General features: G+C 70.4%; 4 protein-coding genes across 4 annotated transcripts in view; 1 reads left to right on the plus strand and 3 right to left on the minus strand.

Annotated features, from left to right (window-relative positions):
- The window catches only part of CHLNCDRAFT_35902 (hypothetical protein), a gene marked incomplete at its 5' end in the record, with an annotated part of 3,584 nt that extends 444 nt beyond the window's left edge, over positions 1 to 3,140 (minus strand). Inside the window, 10 exons of the mRNA XM_005846658.1 lie at positions 128 to 284; positions 389 to 460; positions 656 to 792; positions 1,167 to 1,266; positions 1,514 to 1,540; positions 1,783 to 1,943; positions 2,206 to 2,338; positions 2,501 to 2,593; positions 2,861 to 2,951; positions 3,043 to 3,140. Coding sequence (XP_005846720.1) covers positions 128 to 284; positions 389 to 460; positions 656 to 792; positions 1,167 to 1,266; positions 1,514 to 1,540; positions 1,783 to 1,943; positions 2,206 to 2,338; positions 2,501 to 2,593; positions 2,861 to 2,951; positions 3,043 to 3,140 — 1,069 coding nt within the window. The remainder of the gene's footprint in view (positions 1 to 127; positions 285 to 388; positions 461 to 655; positions 793 to 1,166; positions 1,267 to 1,513; positions 1,541 to 1,782; positions 1,944 to 2,205; positions 2,339 to 2,500; positions 2,594 to 2,860; positions 2,952 to 3,042) is intronic.
- A 943-nt stretch (positions 3,141 to 4,083) lies between these two features.
- Positions 4,084 to 7,978, plus strand: CHLNCDRAFT_58138 (hypothetical protein; the record flags this gene model as incomplete). The annotated part of the gene is made up of 9 exons (XM_005846520.1): positions 4,084 to 4,207; positions 4,290 to 4,343; positions 4,717 to 4,836; positions 5,015 to 5,238; positions 5,537 to 5,596; positions 5,826 to 6,276; positions 6,432 to 7,386; positions 7,631 to 7,682; positions 7,855 to 7,978. The coding sequence occupies exons 1-9, from the start codon at positions 4,187 to 4,189 to the stop codon at positions 7,976 to 7,978; spliced, it is 2,061 nt and encodes a 686-aa protein (XP_005846582.1). The 5' UTR covers positions 4,084 to 4,186.
- Positions 7,979 to 12,668: 4,690 nt separating this feature from the next.
- CHLNCDRAFT_135146 (hypothetical protein) lies at positions 12,669 to 14,617 on the minus strand (the record flags this gene model as incomplete). Its single annotated transcript, XM_005846659.1, has 5 exons — positions 12,669 to 12,770; positions 13,023 to 13,211; positions 13,483 to 13,714; positions 14,005 to 14,330; positions 14,453 to 14,617. 5 exons carry the CDS (start codon positions 14,615 to 14,617, stop codon positions 12,669 to 12,671), a joined length of 1,014 nt encoding a protein of 337 aa, XP_005846721.1.
- Positions 14,618 to 15,061: 444 nt separating this feature from the next.
- CHLNCDRAFT_58139 (hypothetical protein) lies at positions 15,062 to 20,499 on the minus strand (the record flags this gene model as incomplete). The annotated part of the gene is made up of 7 exons (XM_005846660.1): positions 15,062 to 16,528; positions 16,692 to 17,559; positions 17,753 to 18,100; positions 18,339 to 19,349; positions 19,602 to 19,666; positions 19,882 to 20,101; positions 20,371 to 20,499. The coding sequence occupies 7 exons, from the start codon at positions 20,497 to 20,499 to the stop codon at positions 15,498 to 15,500; spliced, it is 3,672 nt and encodes a 1,223-aa protein (XP_005846722.1). The 3' UTR covers positions 15,062 to 15,497.
- Positions 20,500 to 20,989: the final 490 nt, after the last annotated feature.

Below are 20,989 nucleotides of genomic sequence, written 5' to 3' on the forward strand. Positions count from 1 at the left end.
TGTGTGGGGGGTGGCTCGGCAGCCAACAGCCCCTCCCACCCATGCCCCACCAGTCGCACACCCCACCAGTCGCACACACACTGTCTCACACCATCCCCCCATCTATGTCGCCCACCCAGCCGCCCACCTGCATACAGATCTCGCACCGCAACCCGCTGGCCGGGCTGCAGGCCCACTTGGGTCCAGAACACGGTGATGTTGGTGGCGGGGTACTGCGAGTAAGTGGTCTGGAAGTTGGCCAGTACCACGGCACGGCCGCCGCCCGCCAGCGGGCCCGCGTACACCTGCGGGGAGCGGGGCGGGGCGGGCCTAGGCAAGGGTGGGGCGTGCGCATGGCAGGGGGACAACGCTTGACCATCAGGAGAGGCGGCGAGGCCGGGAAACGCACCCGCTTGGTGCCCTGCCGCCACACCAGGTCCCCGGCCACCCCCAGGTCGTCCTGGTTGATGGCAATCACCTCCTGCACACGCAAAGGCGGGCGGCAAACACACAATGAAGGGTGCCAGTCAGGCCGCTGGCGCCCCGACCAGCCAGCGCCAAGCTAGCGTCACGTGCGCGGCGCCGCGGTGATGCATCGCAGCTCCCAAAACTGGGCCTCAAGCACCCAGCACTCGCGCCACCCGCACATCGCACGCGCCGCCAACCTTGGACCCACCTTGGCCAGCAGGATGCCCAGCGAGGTCTTGGAGAAGTCGCGCAGGTCGTGGCCAATCATGAGCGGCGACTTGAGCAGCGCCCACAGCGCAAAGTGGGTGCGCTGCTCCGCGTGGCTCAGCCCCGTGTCGTTGCCCACTGCGGCAGGGAGGGCGGAGGAGGGGCGGGGAGGTGGCGGGAAGGGGGGAGGGCGGCGCCGGGAGGCGCAGCGAGTGCGAGGAGAAACAGAGGCTGCAGCGGCAGATCCCCGCCTCAGCCCTGATGCGTCCGTCAGCTGCAAAGCATATGTGCGAAAGGCAGCAGTGCCTGGCGCCTCGGGCGTCCCAGACACCCCACGCACCGTACAGCACTGCAAGGAGGCAGGCAGGCAGGCAGGCAGGGCAGCGGAGCTGCGCATCAGACCATGCATGAGCCACCTGCCAAGCATGACACAAGCGGGAACCAGAGGGCAGAGGCCACCGGGCGCCTGCGAGTGCATGCACGGCGGTGCCCGCGCGGCGGGGGCTGCTCACTGTCCAGGTCGTTCCAGCCCAGGTGGGGCCCCGCAAAGCGGCTGAGCCCCACATTATAGTCCAGTGTCTTGACGATGCTGTCCCACCAGGGGCGGATGTCCTGCTCAGGTGGGTTGGGGGCAAAGTGGGGCGGGGGTAGAAGTCTGGTTTCTGTTTGCGGTGTGGGCGACGGGGTAGAGGCTTAGTGAGGGAGGCCAGGGCAGGAGCGGCATCGGCAGGCAGCGCAGCGGCATCGGGGCGAACAGCTTTGCTGGGGAGGTGGTTGGCGCATGCGGCAGGCCGGGCTGGGGCAGAGGGGGTGGGCCTGGCAGCAGCATGCGGCAGCAGGCCCTGCGCGTGCCGCGCACCTCAGTTGTGCGCCAGCTGTTGCCGACCTGCAGGCAGGCGGGCGCGGAGCGCCGCAGGCTGTCACATGCATGCATGCCTGCCCCAGCTCTCCCGCTGGCAGCCAGGCCCGCAGCATGGGGCACACCAAGCGAGCCGCAGGCCACCGCCGTGCCGCAGCCTGGCCCATGCTGCACGTGATTTGCAACCCCACAAACATGCACGCATACCACCCGACCCCTGCCGACACACTCCCCTCGGGTTCCCTGGCCCTTACCACCCACCCACCCACCTGCGGCGCCCACAGGTGCGGCTCCATGACGCCCCACTCGCACAGGGAGTAGACTATGGGGCGGCCCGTGGCGTTGAGCGCATCGCGCATGGCGGCGTAGCGGTCGATCACCCAGCGGTCCCGCCGCACGTGGCAGTTGTCGTATTTAAGGTAGTCCACGCCTGGTTGTGTGTGTGTGTGGTGGTGGTGGTGGTGGTGGTGGGGTGGTGGTGGGGGGGGGGCAGGTGTGAGAGAGAGCGTGATGGTGGTGGATGAGGAAAGAGAGAGAGACAGGAAGAGAAAAGAGTAGGAGGGCAAAAAGAGCAGCTCACACGTGCACAAAGCACGGCTACACCAAGCAGCATGGGACCCACCCACGCCCGACAGTGCCCCCCCCGCCACCGCAACGCTATACACGCGCCCCGCCGGGCGGGCCTCCCTCACCCCAGCCCGCAAAGGTCTGGGCGTCGAGCTCCTCGTGGTCCAGGCTGCCCGGGTACTTGGCGCAGGTGAGGGTGCCGGCGTCAGAGTAGATGCCATACTTAAGGCCCTTGGCATGGATGTAGTCGCCCATGGCCTGTGGTACAGGGTGCGGTACCGTTTAAATGGTATTGGTACCGCAAGGGTGGGCGGCAGGGCGGCGTGAGGTGGGTGCAGGCGTCGGCAGGGGCAGAGGGCGGGAACAGCTGCGGGTGGCACGACGAGCGGCATCGGGGCGCGGCAGCCCCGGCCTGCGCACCTTCATGCCCGACGGGAACTTCTCTTTGCTGGCCTGCAGCCGCTCGCCCTCCTCGCGGGACCGCTCCGACCAGCAGTCGTCCAGCACCAGGTACTGAAACCTGCAGCACATAGGTACCGCAGCAACCGCCAGGGCGACCAGAGCGGCCATGTGGTGCCATGTGGTGCAAGGGTGCATGTTGGTGAAAGAGCCGGGGAAGGGCGGCAGTTCGGGTGCTGGGCCTTGGGAGCGGAGGCATCCTGACGGTGGTAGGGGAGGGCCACGTGAGCACAGGCAGCCCAGCGGCAGGGCGCGCTACCAGCGGGCAATCCCCAACCGCTGCGGGCGCCAGCCAAGAGGCGGACGGCCAGGCGGCGGCACTTGCCCGGCGTCCCGCAGCCCCAGCGACACCATCAGGTCTGCGTGTTCCTTCACCAGGTCCTCGTGAATCTCACGGTAGAAGGCATTCCAGCTGCGGGGAGCCAGCAGGGTGAGGAGGCAGCTCAGGCAGGGCGCCAGCAGTGGGAGCGTGGGCGGCACCGGCGGCGGTGGCGCATCCTCACGTATTGAATCCCAGTGCCGGCTTGGCATTCAGTCCGTTGTCTAGTGCTAGCGCGGGGCCCAGGGCACAGCCCAGCAAGCAGAGGAGCACGACGCGCATCATGTGGGCCAGGTGGCTGCAGGCGGCGCTGCTGTCGCCTTTAGCTCAATCACAGCGTGCGGATGATGCCCAGGAGCCCCCTCCAGCCCGCCCGGCCAGAAGCTCCGGCTGGCTTGTTGTGTGTGGGGGCAGCCGCTAGTGTCAAGCGCAGCACAGCAGATGACATTGGCTTTACAGGCCAGCACGGCGGTTAGAGGCAGGTAGGCTTTCAAAGCACGCCTGCCTGGCGGCCTGCCCAGCGGGCACCATGCGGCACAGCGTGCTGCCTCAGAGCCCTCATCCATTCGCGGTACTGATGATGTCGCAATGCAGTCAAGGATTTCATGCAGTACAATATGGCGTGCTGTATGTGGGAATCGGCAATGCGCAGCGCTTCCCCTTAAGGGTGTGCGCAGCGCGCGGCCAGCAGCGCTTGCGCTCTGCTGCTCGATGACAACCCCGACTGAGTGCCGACTCAGTGTGCAGTGCGATACAGCATCGCGCATAGACATATAACACGCCTACGCCCAGGCGGGCCAGGAAGCTTCATTGAGACAGGCCAGCGACAGCAGCAGCAGGGACAGGCGGCATGGACGGTGCAAGGCCGCGAGGCGGGAGGGCTGGTGGGGCCTCGGGGCCACGGCGCCGCCGCTGCCGCCCCGTTCTTGCGCTTCTGCACTCCCTCGCGGCTTGGTCTTGAATGCATGCCGGCACGAACACTGCACCTGGAAGCCAGCAGCCGCGGAGCTAGGGCTCTGGGCCCACAAGCCAGAGTCGGCTCAAAGTGTGCAGATGGATAACAGGCGCCGTATTGGGCCGGGAACACGACGGAACACGCCACGCCAGGGGATCCTCTCGACCGGTCTGTTCTCCGTAGCCGGGTGCCAGGTGAGCCCAACCCGCTCAGCATCGCTCATTGCGCATCGCACCCCTGCCGCTTTGCTACCATTGCCGGTTGTGAGTAGCAGGAGGCCAGAGGCCAGCGCCAGCGGCATACCACAACGATCGTTCCCTGCCAAGACCTTGCACCAACCTGCAGGCTCGGGCGGGGCCAGGCACCCGCAAAGATGGCGAGTTCCTCTCAGCAGGTAGGCTTCTCGATGCCCGCCGGCCCTGCGGGAGGCCGTTCTGGGGCTGAACACCCACGCTCCTGATGGACATTTCGTGCAGGCCCCTGGGCTGACTGCCCTGGAGCGGCAGCGCCTGCTCCTGCGCAGCTCGCTGGTGAGATGCCGCCGCCGGCGGGCCCGCAAGACCCTGCTGCCCTGCCGCCGCCGCCGCCAATCTGACCAGCCATCTCCCAGCCGCTGCGAGGCCCCCTGCGAGGCCCCCGCCTGCGCTGCGCTGCTGCCGGGGCTCTGGGAGGCTGCCAGAGGGCGCCTGCGCGCACCGGCGCAGTGTATGCCAGCAAAACAGGGGCTGCCGGCGGGGGCCAACCCGCCCGGCGGTCTCGCCTCCGGCGGTCAACCCGCCCGGCGCAGCACCCACAAACCATAGGAGTCTCTCCTCAAGCCTCCCATTCCCCGCCCGCCCACCTCTCGCGCCCTCCTGCTCCCCTGCCTGCCTGCTCCCCGCTCCCTGCGCCTGTCTTCTGCAGAAGATGGCCGTCATGTGCGACAACCCGCGGCCGTGCCGCTACGGCGACCGCTGCATGTTTGCGCACAGCGTGGAGGAGGTGCGCGTGCTGCGCGCCACCCGGGAGGCGGAGCGGCCCAAGGTGAGGCATCCGGGTGAGGGCAGCGGGAGGGGCGAGCGTGGGCGCTACGGGGTGCGGGCGGGTTGGCGGGCAGCCCCCTTCATTCCCCTGTCCACGGCCGCTCCATCCCACGTCTTCCCGGGCCCGCTCTCGAGCCGACCCTGCCCTCCTCCCACCCTCCACGCACCCCCTGCTGCAGGAGGGCGAGGCTGTGGCCACCCCCGGCCGCTCGCAGGAGTTTGCACCCTCCTCCGCAGGGGTGCCCCGCCCCGCCGCCTTTGCCTCCTCAGCCACCTTCACCTACACCCCGGCCCGGCTCCAGGGGAAGCGGGACTGGGACAGCGGCGGCAGCCGCGGCTACTGCCACCCCTCCAAGTACAAGACCGCAATCTGCGCCCACTGGGAGCGCTTCGGGGACTGCAGGTGGGGGCAAGTGAGGGTGCATGTGTGGGTGCATGGGCGGGCGCATGGGCGGGCTGTTACGGGAACTGCCCAGGCAGGCAGGCAGGGCGGGGTGGACTGGGCAGGGCCCAGCAGCCGGCAGGGGAGCCGGCACGTGCTCTGGCTGCGGGTGGTTTGGTGCTCGGCACTCCTGCACGCGCCCCGCCCGCTCCCTGCTGCTCCCCCGCTGCTGCCCTACCGCTGCGCCCGCTGCCTGCCTCTCCCAGCCTGGCCAGCACCCACCCGCGTCCTGCCTGGCCTGCCCTGCCCTGCCCCGCAGGCACGGCGCCACCTGCAACTTTGCCCACGGCGAGGCGGAGATCAGGCGCTACACCGCCGGGTGCGCGCCCAGCCCGCCTGGCTCGCATGCGGCGCCTGCCCGCCTGCGCTGCGCTGTGGCCTTGTGTGCCAATCTCTGGGCGCCCGCCGCGCTCCCCTCGCCCTCTCCCCTCTGCCTCGGTCCATCGCCTCGCTGCCCTGTCGCATCCTCGCCGCCCTCATCCCGTACCCATTTCAAGGAACCCCGCCCACCCCCTGCCCTGCACTTGCTGCCGCGACCCTGCATGCAGCCAGTCGTCCTACCGCGCACGCCACCACTACGTCGGCGGCCAGGCGGCGGGCCGCAGCTGCAGCGGCGCCAACGGGGGCCTCAGCGGGTACACAAGCGAGGCGGAGGCTGAGGGGCAGGAGGATTCCTGCCCGCCGCTCATGGCCGCGGCCTACCCTCAGGAGTATGCGCTGCAGCGGAGCCGCAACGCGCAGCGGCACACGGACGAGCTGCAGCGCAGGCTGTCGGCGGCTGCCGCGGCGGCGCAGGGCGCGGGCGCGGCGGCGCAGGGCGCGCCGCCGCCCGGCGCGCCGCCGCCGCAGCTGGAGGACTCGGAGCAGTTCCCGGCACTGGGGCGCGGGGCCGGCGGGGCCGGCGCGGCCGCGGCCGCGCCTGCGGCGCCCGCCGCGCCGCAGCACAGCCGCCAGGCCAGCCAGACGGGCAGCGAGGAGCCGGCGGCCGGGCTCAGCAAGGTGGGGAGCTGCTGCCCCGCCTGACCCTGCCTGCCCCCACGCTGCTGCCAAGTGTGCCGGACCTGCTCCAGCGCCACGCCTGCCGCCTGCTCTGCCCTGCATCCCACCTGGCCTGCCGCTCCCTGCTCCCCGCTCCCCGCTCCTCTCCCGTGCAGCGCATGAGCCAGGAATGGGAGGGCAGCTCCACCACCTCCTCCGCCCCCACCACCGTCTGCATCGGCGAGCCGGGGCTGCAGCGGGCGCCCAGCAGCAGCGGCGCCAGCCGTGCGGGCAGCGTGCACAGCGTGGGCGCCGAGTCCGAGGATGGCGACGCCGGACACGGCGCGCACGCCGCGCCACCCAGCGCGCCGCCCAGCTGCGCCGGCAGCCCCGCCAAGCGGGCGATGGCGGCGCGGGCGCCTGCGCCCGCGCGGGGCGAGGCGGCTGCCGCGCCGGCACCGGCGCCGGATGCCCCGCTGGAGAAGGCTGGCAGCTGGGCCGACATGGACGAGGAGGAGGAGTTTGAGGAGGGGCAGCAGCAGGCGCAGCAGCCGGAGCAGGAGGAGGCTGCTGAGCAGCAGGAGGAGGCGGAGGTGGAGGAGCGGCGGCAGGAGGCTGCGGCGGAGCCGGTAGTTGTCGCCGCCGCCAAGCCCGCCGCAGCGGCTTCCAAGCCCATCCTGGTGCCGACGGTCGTGTTTGTGGATGCAGCCGCCTCGCCTCCCGCGCCCGCCACGCTGTGCCCGCTGGAAGTGATGCACGTGGCGGCGCCGCCCGCCGCGCCTGCCCGCCCAGCGCCCCACCCGGCGGCTGCGCAGGCCGCGCCAGCCCCCATCCCGGTGCCCGTGCCAGCCCACTCTGCTCCGGCCTTGGGCGTGCCGGCACCCAATGCAGTGATGCCCCTGCCGCCGCCTGGCTTTGGCAGGGCGCCGCCGCCGCCACCGCGCCACGCAGCCTACCAGCCTGCCATGCCTGCGGCGGCAGGCGGCGGGGCTCCCCCGGCGCCGCAGCACGCCACCCCGCCCGCCCAGGCAGCCTTCATGCAGCGCATGGCGGCTGCCGCCGGCGGCGTGGACCTGTCGCTTGTGCCCGCATTCATGTGCCCCCTGACAGGCCGCCCCTTCACCCATCCAGGTGCGCCCTGCCAGCGCCGCACCCCACAGTGGCGGGTTTGCTGGCTTGCGCTGCCAGCTGTAGGCCCGGAGCATTCGGTGCTGGCGCTGCCCGCCGCTGAGCCAGCCGCCGCATGCGGCTGCGCGCCTGCCGCCCCAACCGCCCGCCTGCTCCCAAAGCGCCTCCTCCCAAGCACACGCGCGCGTACCACACCACACACCAACACACCAACACTCGCCCTGCCCACCTGCCTGCCCTGCTGCAGTTGTGGCAGCTGACGGCATCACTTATGAGAAGGAAGTGATCACAGACTGGCTGTACAGGCACGCCACACCTCCACCCCTCTGCGCTGCGCCTCGGCCTCCAAGCTGCGCCGCCGGGCGGGGTTGGGCGCCCGCTGCGTGCGCCCACGCCCCCGCTGCCGGCCCTGCCGGCTGTGCTTCTGAAACCCCTGCCCCCGCCTGTGTGGCCACCGCCTGATACGTGCAGGCAGAACAAGGAGGTGTCCCCCATCACCGGCAAGCAGCTGTCGCACCGCCTGCTGCTGCCCAATGACTGCGTGCGGGCCGCCATGGGCCAGGTGGCGGAGCTGATCCGCGCCATGGTCAGCTGAGCAGCCCCGCCGGCCAGCCGGGGCCGGGGCCTTCCTGCCAGGCAGGGGCCCGCCAGCCGCGCGCGCCAGGCACACGCCCGTAGGCCTCGGCATGGCGCAGCGCAGTTCCCGCGGCGCGGCGGCAGGGGCCGGCCCAGCATGCCGGCCCCGCCGCGCCGCCCTTTCCAAACAGTAGCTTGAGATTGAGCCGCAGATTGAGAGCCTTCTTCCCCCACCTCTTTTGTACCTACCTTCTAGTGTCCACATAGCGACAGCCAGACCCGCCCCACCTTGCCTACACGCCTTCCTCCCTTGCCCCGCACCTCTCTTGTTTCCCCTCGGTCATTCATCCCCCGCAATCTGTCCCGTGAAAGCCGCCCTGACCTACCTCCCCGCCCCTCCTCATACGATCCTCTTGCAGCACCCCCCACCCCACGCGGACTGTTGCTTTTCCCTCACAACCTGCCGCGACGCGCGCACGAGCGCTGCCGCATGTTTGCCTACTGGCTTGGCAGCACCCTGCCGGTGCTCTCCAGCAACCAAGCCGCCCTGTACGGCCCCCCACAAAGACAAGACGTCCTCCCCTGCGTCCTCGCCCCGCTGCTGCTGCCCGGCAGCGCATGCCTGCGGGCGCCGAGGCACCCCCACACGCACGCACACCACCCCCCACCATTGTTCGTTCCTTGCCACCTGGACAATGGCAAGGGGCGTGGTGACTCAACAGTTTTGGTGACCTCCCCCGCGCCAGTTGCCGGCGCTGTCTTCACCCCTGCCTGCTCCTGCTACGATTCCCCAGCCTCCTACCCGGCGGGACGACCGTCGTTGTTATCCTGCATTGTTTGAGCCGGCGGCTGCTGCGCTGCCTGCCATTGTTTGTAAAGAACTGCGTTGTAGCGGCGGCAGGTGCTGGGGTGGTGGGCGGCGTGCTGGCAGCCGCGCCTGCGTACATGCCAGTCGGTGACAGCCAGAGTTGCTTACAAGGAGCCTGTTGCCATTCATTGGTGTGCAATAGGCATGCGATAGGTTGTTGTGCGCAGGCGGCCTTTCGATGCTGCACGCAATGCGGTCACGTCAAGAACAGCGCACAGGAGCAGAGGGCAGGCGGGGTGGCCTGCTGACAAATAAATGACAGTTGGCAGTATTGGGGCGAGGAGCAAGGGATTGCAGAACAGGCTGGGCTGCCCCGGCAGAGGAAGGGATGCATGCATGGACAAATCGATGAAAGGAGGGGGCGAAGGGAGAGGGGCTGGTTGGGTGGTCAAATCAAAGGGCACGGCAGTCACGGTCGAGAGGGAGAGTCAGGTCAGTCAGTGGATTCAGGCATCAAAGTGTGGAGGGAGAGACAGGGGACGGGGGTGTGGATTGCACAGAAAAAACTGGCTGCCCGACGCGGAGAAGGGACGCGTGGCAGCAGCGGCCAGCTCAGGCCCACAACAGGCGGCGGTCCTTGCGCCGCTTCTTGTCGTCGCCGTCGTCGCAGCTCGTCCACTTCCTGCGGCAGGGGAGAGAGCGGTGGCAGGCAAGGTAAGACGGGGGGTACAGGTTTGGTAGGTTTGGTATATTGTAAGAATAACTAGCAGGTGCGAATGCACAGCCGAAGCCAGGTGGCGACAGCTGGCGCTCCCCGTGCGGCCCCTTGCTGCGCCCTCACCACTCAATGGGCTTGCGGTCCCAGCTGAAGCCGGTGGCATCGTTGAGGGCGTCAATGGAAAGGTCGACGTCAGAGTTGCCGCCGCACGAGGCACACTCGTCCACAACCATCGCCTGCGGTGGGGCGGGGGTGGCAGAGCGGGTGCGGGGCGGGGCGGGTTGGCAGGGAGTGGGGTGGCGGTTGCAGGCTCGGCGGGCTCGGCTGGCTGGCTGGCTGGCGGCAGCTCAGGCCTGGCCCTGCATCCCCGCGATGCGCAGCTGGGCTGCAGGCCAGCTGCCAGGCCGGCCGCGCGGCGCCTGGGCTGTGCTTGCCCGCCTCCTCACCTTGACCCACTTGCCGCTGGCCTCTTCGTTGAGCCCGCGCACGAGGATGCACCTGCCGCAGTCGCCCTCCCTGTCAAACACCTGGCTGGGCAGGGCGGCGTAATATTTCTCCCACGTCTCGTCCAGCTCCTCGAACTGGCAGCTGTTCTTGCCGGTCTTGTCCTTCTCGCCCTTGCCTGCGGAGCGGGACGGGGTGCGGCGGCGAGCATGCCGTGGTCAGGCAGTCAACCGTGGGCGGGGCGTAGTGGATCCAACTTGCAGCAACGTGGGCTGCGAGCCTGGCGCCGGCTGGATCAGGCTGTGGCAGCAGGGCCGGCAGGCGGAGGCTGCTCAAGGCCAGACAGTCGACAGATGTCGCCATCAGTCAGTGGATGCGCGCCATCCGTGGCCCATCTGCGCCGGCGGCGCCACCCACCGCTGTATGCCGTGCCATCGCCCCTGTGAACATCATCGTCTGCCACTGCAGCGCCGCAGAAGAGGGCCAGGAGGCCGATGAGGGCTGCGAGTTTGACGGGAAGGCGGGGCATGGTGCTGATGCTTGGGGCTGATGATTGGTGGGCGAGGGATGTGCAGGGGTGGAGGGCGGCGGCTGGGAGGCAAACAACAGGAAATGAAATGGTGGCTGGATCAGGAGCGCAGCTCTTTAAATCAGCGCCGCGAAGGACGGTCGGGCAGAGGCACCGTACTGCAGCTGACCCTGGCGGACCTGTGCGCCTGCGAAAACCCGTCAGACAGGCGCATCGGTGCGACAGGCCGCAACAGGCACCAAGGCCGGCACAGGCACGAGGCAGTCACAAGCTGAGGCCCGGCAGTTGGGCGGCGGTTGGGCACGCCCGGGCGGCCTCTCTGCAAAGCTCTGGGGGGCCGCCCTGGCCAGGCAACTGTTGCAGTCAGCATACGATGTGCGAGCACGCCGGACGAGAGGGCGCCCAGGCAGTCACTCAGGTTGTTGGCAACGGTCGGTGGTGAGGTCATGCTCGCTCCTCCAGCTGTCCTCTCCTGGGGCTTGGGACGGCCTGAGGATGTGATCAGAAGCGTGCTCTGCCGGCCTACTCACCCCCTGCTGCTGCTGCTGCTTGTCATGACAACCGATGATTGCACCTCCAGCGAAAGCTGCTGCTCCACATTCTAAGGGGGCAGCTCTTGGTGGGATGTGATCGGAGAGGGCTGCTGGGTGCAAAGACAGCGCGGAGCGGGAGAGTGTTGCCGCCGCTGGCCGTCGTCGTGACACGCCAGTGGGCTCTGCTGTCGCAGTTGCTGAGCAGCCCACTTTCTGTGAGTGGCAGCCTGCCGGGGTGATCCTGCACCTCAAATTGCAGTCATCCAACATGGGGTGGCCGCAGCTGATCAGCACCGTGGGCCAAGGGCAAGTGAGGAAGGAAGGTCAGGAGAGCGGGTCGGTGGTGGCATGTCGGGTACATCCACCCAGGCCACAGTGATCAGCATTGAGCAAGAGAGAGTCAACAGACCCCTAGCTCCAAGATGGTGATATCAGCAGCTGAAAGCAGCGCCCCACACCTTCAATCACGTGTGTATGCTGAGCCGTGCTGTGCTCCTAGGGCTGAACCTCAAGCCCTCCCAGCAGCCATCGCCGATCAATTGTGCATCAGGACATCTGCTGAAGCGCGTCTGTCACCCTTGACCGCCATGAGACTCGCCCTGGCGTGCTTGCTGCTGGCGGCGGCCACCGCTGCGGCGGCTGCCGACAAGACCTCGTTGCAGGGCGATCTGGAGTACGTGTGCGAGTCATACAGCGCGGAGCAGTGCAAGACCCTTCCCCGCTGCGCGCTGTGCACCAGGATGGACGGCCTGGAGCTCTGCTTCGAGCCCAAGGCCGCCGCAGAGCTGTCACGATGTGAGTGGCAAGCCGGGGGGCGCACCCTGATGCACGCAATGCATGGCGGAGGCGGCGGCAGGTGGCTGCCCGCCACGCGAGGCGCCCGCTGCCGACCTCTCAACCCACGGCTCCTGCGCTGCCTGCGCCTGCCTGTCGCCGCGCAGACGTCTTCACGTGCGTCCGGCCCGGCGCCGAGGCTGCTGCCGAGGCTGAGGAGGCAGCGGGTGCGGGTGCAGAAGAGGAACCCTCCATCTGCCAGGCGCTCACGCCCGGCGACGAGTGCCTGGCCCACGCCGCCACCTGCGCCGTGTGCGACGCGCTGCTGGTCAAGACCAAGTGCTACGACCCGGAGGAGGCGGCCAAGCTGCCCGCGGGTGCGGGACACTCGCACCCTGGCCCGGGGCGCCCGCCTGGCGCCTGCCCGGCTCCCGTCTGGTCCCATGCTCCCCGCGCAGCCCCTCCGGCCCTCCCCGCCCTCCCGTGGCTGCGCACGCATCCCACGCAAGCGGCTGACGCTCCTGCCCCACCTTCTGAAACGTTACCTGCCTGCCTGCCCCTGCCCCGCAGTTGTGTTCAAGTGCGAGTTCCCGGCGGCGGCGGCGGCGGCGGAGCACAGCAGCGCCTAGGTGCCCCAAGCGCACCCGTGGGCCCAGGGCTGCCCCACCCTCCAGCATCGTGACCAACTGCACTCCCGCACTGCCCCCCCTGTGTTACACGGCTGCACCAAAGCCCCGCATGCATGTGTGAAGTTGGTTGGGCGGCCACCCTGTGATCATATCGAGTCTGTCCGCCAAGCTGGCACCCCGCAGCCCACATCAGGCAAGGGAGAATAGAAGAGGCTGAGCTCAGAGAAGCCTCGGAGCTCCGGCTCCGGCTCGCTCCAGCCGCCTCCAGGCTCAGTTACTCCCAGGCAGAAAAGGCGGCGAAGCCGTTGATGTCGCCGGTGCTCACGTACAGATCGCTGGGCGCATAGGCCAGCAGCTCCAGAGACCAGCCCAGGTCCTGCTCGCGGGGGAGGGGCCGTCAGCCGCGCCGCCAGCACAGCACAGCAGCAGCACCAGCAGCAGCCCAGCGCAGTGCAGCATGAGCGGCAGCACAAGCTGCACAGGCTGCAGCCCGTGAAGGTTGAAGGTCGGCAGCGTGCCGGGGCCGTTCGGGTTGCCATCCTCCGCCTCCCTTGCTGCCACCCCCCAGCTGCCGCGCCACCCGCCCACACGGCCACACACAGACACCTCTTGCCTCTGCCCTACCCACCTGTGCCACCTGCATGAACACTGCCACAGGCCACCGCCCGCACAGCGAGGCTCCCACCAAATCGCAGGCCTGCAGGAAGCCGCGGGGGCTGCCGCCGCAGATGGCGTGCAGCAGCGGGGAGTCGCGCCACACGCAGTGCTCCCGCAGGCTCATCCAGGGTGCCGCGGGGGCCTCGCCGTAGCTGGGGCCCTGCAGGCGGCAGGGAACAGAGGTCAGAGAGGAAAGCGGGACAGCTGCTTTGGCGAGCAAGGCCCGCCCGGCAAGCAGGGCTCAGCACGGGGTGTAGGGGGCCGCACGTGGTGCAGGAGGGGTGTGCCTGCCCGCCTCCCCGCTGCTGCCAGCCCCACCTCGCCCCTCTGCTGCCGCGCCAGCCCGCCCCGCATGCCACCTCTCGACCGCCGCTGACCTGGCAGGCTCACTGCATGCCACCTCTCAACCGCCGCTGACCTGGCACGCTCACCCCGTGGGTAAAGTCTGAGGTGGCGATGAGCAGCACCTGCCGCTGCCGCCGCTGCTCGTACCGGGCCACCGCCGCCGCCAGCTGCCGCGCCAGCCGGCCCGCCGCTGCCTCGCTGCCCAGCCAGCCCACGCACACGGGCGCGATGGCAAAGGGGCGCGCCCCGGGGCTGGGCCCCGGGCTGCCCAGCACGTGCTGCAGGAAAGGCAGCTGGTTTTCGATCGAGTGCTCCAAACTGCGGCAGGCGGAGATGGCATATGGCACGGCGCGTCGCAGGGGCAGCTGAGGCCGGCGCCCCACGCTACGCTCCATGGAATGATTCAGGCCACTCGGGCGCCCAGCTGTGGGGGGGGCGCTCTGCAAGCGGCGGCGGCGGCGGCTCTACAGGCGGCAGCCGTGGTGGCCGACGCGCACGGCGGAGCAGCACGCAGGGCGACGCGGCGTGCAGGCTGGCATGCCTGGCGCTGCCCGCCAAGCCCTAGCCGCCGCCGCTGTTGCGGCGTGCACCCGCAGCGGCCCGCTCACTTGTGTGGCGCGTCGTCGAGCGGCAGGCCGGCTGCCGCCAGCTGTCGGCACAGCTCCGGCTCCAGCGGCGCGGCGCCCAGCGGCGTGCGCCAGGCCGCCGCACTCGACAGGCAGGCCGGCGGCAGGGCTGTGAAGTGGTTGGTCCCCAGGATGAGCACAGGAGTGTGGGGGCCGAGGGAATCGGCAGCAGGGGAGGGGGAGGAGGAGGAGGGGGATGCACCAGGGGCCTGATGTGGCACGCTCTGCAGGGAGCTCAGCCCGGCAGCCAGAAGGGAGTAGGCGGCGGCCGCCACCATGCCGCTGTCTTGCAGCGAGCCGTGTGGCACCTGCAGGTGGTACCGCTAGCTATTCTGGGATCCAATGCAATGAAAGGGCGGTCAGGGTGCCCAAAGCGATCCCAGCCTCGTCCAGGCTGGCAGCTGGATGCCTTGCCAGGCTGGAAGCTCACAATCAGGCCGCGCAGGCTCTGCCGCCGCGTGCCGGGCGCCGGCTGGAGGTGCGGGCCCGCCACGGGGGGTGCCGGGCGCGCCAGGCAGGCATCCAGCTGCGCCCGCAGCGCGCTTGGATCGGCAGGGTAGTACTTGTCAGCAGCCACAGGCAGCCGGGTGGCCATGTGGCCCCCAGCAGGGCGCTCCTGCATGTGCGGCGGGGGTGCGGCGGCGGCGGAGCAGCGGCGGCGAGCAAGGTAGGCACCGCTGCATGTCGGCTGGCCCGAAACCGCCCTCCCTTGTGTGCCAGTACGTTAATGCAGTTCACCTGTCTGGCTTTAGACAATCGTTTGCCCCCCTCGTGGCCCGCAACCTGTGAGGGCACTTCCGTTGTGAAGCAGAGCAAACTGAGCTCTGGTGTTTACATGCGGCCACTGGTGTTTGTCTCGCTACAAGGCCGGTTTATCAGGGACCAGGTTGGCAATGCACGGCGCACCCACGTCAGCATGACAGCCTGGCGCGTCCACGTCAGCAGGAGGCACTCGCTCTGGCGCCAGCCCTAGTGCAGATGCCCTTTCATGCACTGAGCCGTCCCTGCCGGCTGCGTGGCTGCAATAGTCCCCGTTCCGTGCAGAGTGGCGCGCTTACACCTGGGTGTTAAGATTGGCCGAACGTGCAAACGTGCAAGGCGGCAAGAGTCTAGTCAAAAAGCCTTATTTTATTACGCAAGCAGTAGAATATGGGTGTAGAAAAAGGGGGATTGTCTGTGAGTACGGAAGATAAGACACGGGGCCAAGATAGCTGGTTGAGAAAGGGTTCAAGCACCAGAATTGGCGAGCGGGCGGGGGCAGACGGCCGGCTCACCTCCCAAACAATGAGGAGCAACATGCAACATACCAACAATGGCAGCCGAAAGGAAGGACATCAGTCGCAAACAAAAGTAGGTTTCAACGTACGAATGGTTGGAAATGGAGAATCAGAAACGGAGCGACACCTGTTTCGGCAGTCAGGGCTGCTCACCACGGTTCACAGGTGAGCAAAGCGGCTCACTCAATCGTACAGGCCTCAATCATCGTACAGGCCCAGCCGCAGCGCCGCCGCAAGGCCAAACACAATGCACACGGCGCCGCCGACAACGCCCAGCAGCACGGCCGGGTGCAGCGGGCGCTGGCGGCACGCGTGCAGCTCCGCAGCGGTGAGCGTCAGGCGGCCCGCCGCGCGCTCGGAGGCCCGCCTGGCTGCAGCGCTGCCGGCCGCCGCCTTCTTGCCAGGCTCCCCCTCCAGGCGCTGCTGCAGCAGTTGCTGCTCCTCCTCCGCCAGCTGCTGCTGCTGCTTCTGCTTCCAGGGCTTGAGCGCGTCGCCGCCGCTGCTGCCGGCGCCCGCCGCCTCGCCCGCCGCCTCCTCCCCGGCGCTCAGCAGGTCCAGCAGTGCGGCGCAGCCGGCAGCCGTGGCCACCTGCCGCGGCGTCCAGCCGCCGGCCCGAGCGCCGCGCCAGCAGCCGGCCGCCGCCGCCGGCCCCAGCGCCGCCACCAGCGCCGAGGCGGCGTCGCCGCTCAGGCCGCGGCCCAGCGCCGCCGCCAGGTGCAGCGGTGTCAGGCCGCTGCTGCTGCACGCCAGCTGCCAGCTGTGCCCCAGCGCCACCGCATGGTCAGCCAGCGCCCACAGCGTGGCCGCCTGGCCGGCCGCCGCCGCCGTGCCCAGCAGCCCCACGGGCGGCAGCATCGCGTCCATGGCCGCCACCGCCGCCGCCGCGTCGCTGGCGGCAGCGGCGGCCGGCAGCATGCGGCGCAGCAGCGCGGGCCAGCGGCAGCGCACGCACAGAGCGCACAGTGCCCGCGCTGCGCCCGCAAGCCGCTCCAGCGCGGCAGGCGGGTAGGCTGCGGCCAGCGCCGCCCGAGCCGCCGCCGCGGCCGCCGGGCCTCGCGCTGCCGCCTCTGCCGCCTCCCGCTGCCGCTCCTCATGCTCCAGCACCATGCTCACCAGGCGGAGCACCCGGCCAGCCTGCTCGCCGTGCTGCAGCTGCTGCAGCTCGGCAGCCGCGCCAGCCAGCTCGTCGGGCAGCACCAGCACAGGCACGGAGCCGCCCAGGAAGGGACCTGCGGCGGCGCAGCCAGCGCAGCAAATGGCTCAGAACCTTTCCAGCGGAGCCTCGTGGTTGGCGGCGATGCAGGCAGGGCGAGGAAGCGGCTGGCGGCGCCTCCATCCCGCCCTTCCACTCTGCCCACCCATCCACGATCCACAGCACACACACACACACACCTGAGGCGAGCTCCAGCTCGTACAGGCCCCACTGTCGCTGCGCCGCGGGCACCCACGCCTCTGCGGCACCCTGCTGCAGCAGCAGCTGCTGCACCTCCTCCTCCTCCTCCTCCCCCTCTGACTCAAACTCCTCCTCTGGCTCCTCCTCTGAGTCCTCCTCCTGCTGCTCTGCCTCTGCCGCTGCCCCCGCCTCATCAACATCCGCCACGCGTCCATTGGTGCGGGCGGCGACGCGCTCTGCAGCCGCGGCACCGCCACCCGGCCGCAGCAGCGCCACCGTCGCGTGCCTGCCGCGGCTGCGGCAGTGCAGCATGCGGCGGGCGGCGACCGGCTCGGCGCCAAGCGCCAGCTCCTGCCAGTCGGCGCAGCGAAGCTGGAAGCGGCCGCCCGCCTGGCCCACGGTCGTGGCAGCGGGCGTGGCCGGCGACAGCGACAGCTCCAGCCGCTGGTGCAAGGCGCTGCTGCTGCTGGGGCCGACCGCGCACAGCACGGCGGCGCCAGGCACCAGCCTGCCCTCTGCCACCGGCGCCAGCAGCACCGCGCCGCCGCCCGACTCGACCTGCGCCACCACCCGCAGCAGCGGCAGGCCCGCCGGAAGCCGCCACGTGCGGCCCTGGGGCTCCCCGCCCTGCCCCTGCTGCTGCTGCTGCTGCTGCTGCCAGCCGTGCAGCAGGCGCGCCAGCGCCGCCGCGGGGCCGGATGGCTGCTGCAGCGCGGCTGCCTCTGCCGAGGTGGCCAGCAGGTTGACGGTGAGGTGGGAGCAGCCGGCGCGCACCGCGCCCGACAGCACCGTGGGCGCCGCCAGCAGCGCGTGCTGCAGCTCCTGCCGCAGCTGGGGCGGCAGCTGGTCGGGGTGCAGGCCATACATCTGCGGCCAGAGGGGAGGGGCGGCGCAGCAGCGAGCGGTTGCCGTCGCCAGCCATGGGTGAGGGCCCCGGCGCCGCATGCAGCCATTTGCATGCGATCAGTGCACAGACAAACACATGCTTGTTGTGTGTGTGGATCAACCGTTGCACTGTCGCTGCTCAGCCCAGGGAGGGGAGAGCTTCCCCCAGGCACACCTTAAAAGAGATGCGGACCACCGCAAAGTCGCCCGGCATGCCGGCCGCCGCCGGCAGCTGCGCCAGCTGTGGCGCCGCCGCCGCGTGCAGCATGTCGGCCGCCTCGCCGGCCGCGGGCCACGCCGCCAGCTGCGGCGCCAGTCCCGGCTGGCCGTGCGGGCCGCCGCGCGCGTGCGGCCCGCTGGGCATCGCGCCAAACGCGCCCTGGCCGCCGTACGCGGCGCCGCTGCTGGTGGCCGGCAGGCTGACGGGCGGCATGCCGGCGGGGAGCGGCCCCGCCGCCTGGCTGCACGACGCCGCGTCTGTTCGGGCCAGCAGCGCTGACGCCATGTCATCGGGATCCATGGTCTGTGCCCGGGCATGAGGGATAGGCACAAAGGTAAGGCATGAAGGGTAAGCACGAGCAGGGATACGCACGGGCAGGGATAAGCACAGGCAGGGGCAGCACAGGTAGGGCAGCACACGCATAAAAGATGCGGCCGCGCTCAGGCCAAAAAGGGAGTGTAGAGCGCATGCATGGGTGGGCAGGCGAGGCGGGAGCGTGCGCGCTGTGGTGTGCAGCGCATAGGAAAAGCTGCAGCGGCACCCTGGCGGGCCCCGGCAGCACCAGCAGCATGTCGAGCTCTGCAGGGCTGAGGGTGGGCATGGAGGGGGCTTCACACATCACCATGTCGTGCGTCCGTGCTGGTGCCAGCATGGCGCCGCCAGGCTGGCCTCCCGCGGGCGCCGCGGGCGCAAAGAAGCGCGGCCCGGGTGCGGGCGCAGGCGCGGGCGCAAAGTGCTGCTGGTGCTGCGGCTGCGCAGCCACCGGCTGGGGCGGCAGGCCGGCCCCGGGCACCAGCAGCTGCTGCGCCTGCAGCTCGTGGGCCGCAGGCAGGTGGTGGTAGTTGCCTGGCGCCAGCAGGTTGTGCTGAGTCAGCAAGGCGTTGAGCGAGGCCTGCTGGCCTGGCCCCTGCTGCGCCTGCACCTGCTGCAGCCCCAGCCCCAGCCCCAGCTGCTGCGGCGGCGGCAGAGCCACGAGCTGCGGGGCCGGCGGCGCCGCGCCGACCGCCGGCAGGTGCCCCTGCCACGGCTGCGCCGCCGCCGCGCCCTGCTGCAGGCGCAGCGCCGACAGGGAGGCGGCGGGCGACGTCTCCGCAGGCAGCTGCGGGCCAGCAGCACCGGGCGAGAAGGCTGCCAGGCTGGCGGGCGGGGGGGAGAGCAGCTGCTGGTGCTGCTGGTGCTGCTGCAGCGGCGGCTGCGGCTGCTGCGGCTGGTTTAGAGAGCCTCCGTCGGGGAAGCCGCCGCCGCTGCCGCTGCCGCCGCTGTGCTGGCTGCGCGGCGGCGCGGCGCCGCTGGTGGTGCGGCTGTCAGAGGAGCCGCCGCCGCCGCCGCCAGAGCTGCCCGAGAGGGTGGCCGCGCCCGGCGCTGCCGCGTCGCCCGCGGCCAGGCCCCTGCCGCCCTTGCGCCGCGCGCCCTTGCCCGCGGTCGGATCCACGGCCGCCTCCTCCCTGCGCTCCGCCTGCTGCGCCTGCTTCCGCTCCGCCCGTCGCTTCAGCGAGGCCACGCAGCTGCGCTTGGCCCCCTCAAAGTCTGACACAGAGTGCATCCGAGTGCACTGCAGGGCAGAGGGGGGAGCCCGGGGGCGGCGCCGGGTGGGGCAGCGGGCAGAGCGCGGCGCGCAAGGGCAACAACCACGGCGGGCGGCGGGTGGCGCCGCGCCGCGAGGCAGAGTAGGAGGGTCCGCGGCGGGCGGCAACGAGCAGCGGGCGTCGCTCCTGCTGTACCAGGGAGTGCCACACGAGGGCTGCTGGCAGGGGCGAAGCTGCTGGCAGGGGGCTATGCTGGCTATGCTGGCAGGGGTCCTCACCTGCTGGCAGAACCGCAGCGCCCTCCCGCTGGCATCCGTCACCGCCAGCGACCGCGCGTGCATCTCTGCAGGTGGACAGAGCGCGGGGCTGGGGGTCGGGGACGGCGGCGCACGCCCGGGGCGGCGGGAGGCACAAACTGGGGCAACGCAGGCTGGGCAGGCGGCGGGGCGGCCAGGTGAGTGCTGGGCAGGCGCAAGCGTGGCGGCGCGCTGCAGGCGCGGCCGCTTGCAGGCCGCCAGCCGGGCGCGGGGCGCAGCCCGCGAGGGCGCGGCCGCGCACCGCAGATGCGCTGCAGGCGGTAGAAGGGCTTGCCGCCCTCGATGTTGGCGCCGCAGCCCTCGACCTGGCAGACGGCCGCGGCGCCGCGCCGCCGCCGACCCTTGCCGCCGCCCGACGGCTCGATGCGGGGTGGGGGGCTGCCCGCGGTGCCCGGGGCCTGCTCCGTGGCGCTGCCGTTGCTGAGGTCAGTGGCCGTGGCGGCGGCAGAGGGCAGGGACACCTGCGGGGCGGGCCCGGCGGCACATATTGCGCGTGGGGTTGGCAGGCCGGGCGTGCAGGCCCGCAGCCCGGCTGCAACAGTGCCCGCGAGGCAGCGGCAGGCGGTCGGGCCCCCGGCAGGGGCCCCCAGGCTGCCGGGCGCAGGGTGCCAGCGGGCGTGTGTGACCGGTGGCGCCGGGGGGCGAACGGCGCTGGCCGTAGGCCCTGCAGCGCGCCCAGCGCGTGAAGTTTCGGCTGCCGTACATCCCCTGGGTTTACACAGGCTCTCACCTGGTGGGCGGCGGGGCTGTGAGCGCCTTGCGAGGGCGAAGCGGGGAGGTGGCCGCTGGGCGGCACCGGGTGTGCTATTAGGGCATGCGGGTCCCAATCAAACTCGCTGGCAAGCCAGGCGCTGGCCATTGGGCCCGAGTGCGGGCCAAGCGTCTGGACTCCCCTGTGGGCGACTGAGTCCTGGCCCAAACTCAATCCTGGCCCTTATACTGGCCGTGGATGCCCAAAGCTGCAAAGGCGAGTCCTGGACTGAAGTGTGGGTCCCATGGGCCAGGGCGCCAAGGGCGCCTGGACGGTAGGGCGCCCCGATGGGAAGGGTTGGCTGGCCCACGCCATCTGCAGGCCTCATGGGCATTCATTGCAGTGGATTCGGGGGGGCCTTGAATTGCATTTTCGTAGATCGGCCCTACCGCCGCGGTCGGCGACCGGTCCTGCCCCACGTTACTCTCCGCGCGTGTTTTGCAGCGATCTGCTGCATAATCCACTGCCTGCAGTTGAATAACGATCAGTCGAGGCCAGTCGCTCCGTTTAGAGGTGGAAGCCTACCCTGGCCGCGGCGGCTTCAAAACACTGCCGGGGGCTGCCAGAACCACCCTTGCCGGCATTGCAGTGCCGTCTG

Source organism: Chlorella variabilis, assembly GCF_000147415.1.
Source record: "Chlorella variabilis unplaced genomic scaffold CHLNCscaffold_13, whole genome shotgun sequence".
In the NCBI taxonomy this organism is placed as follows: domain Eukaryota; kingdom Viridiplantae; phylum Chlorophyta; class Trebouxiophyceae; order Chlorellales; family Chlorellaceae; genus Chlorella; species Chlorella variabilis.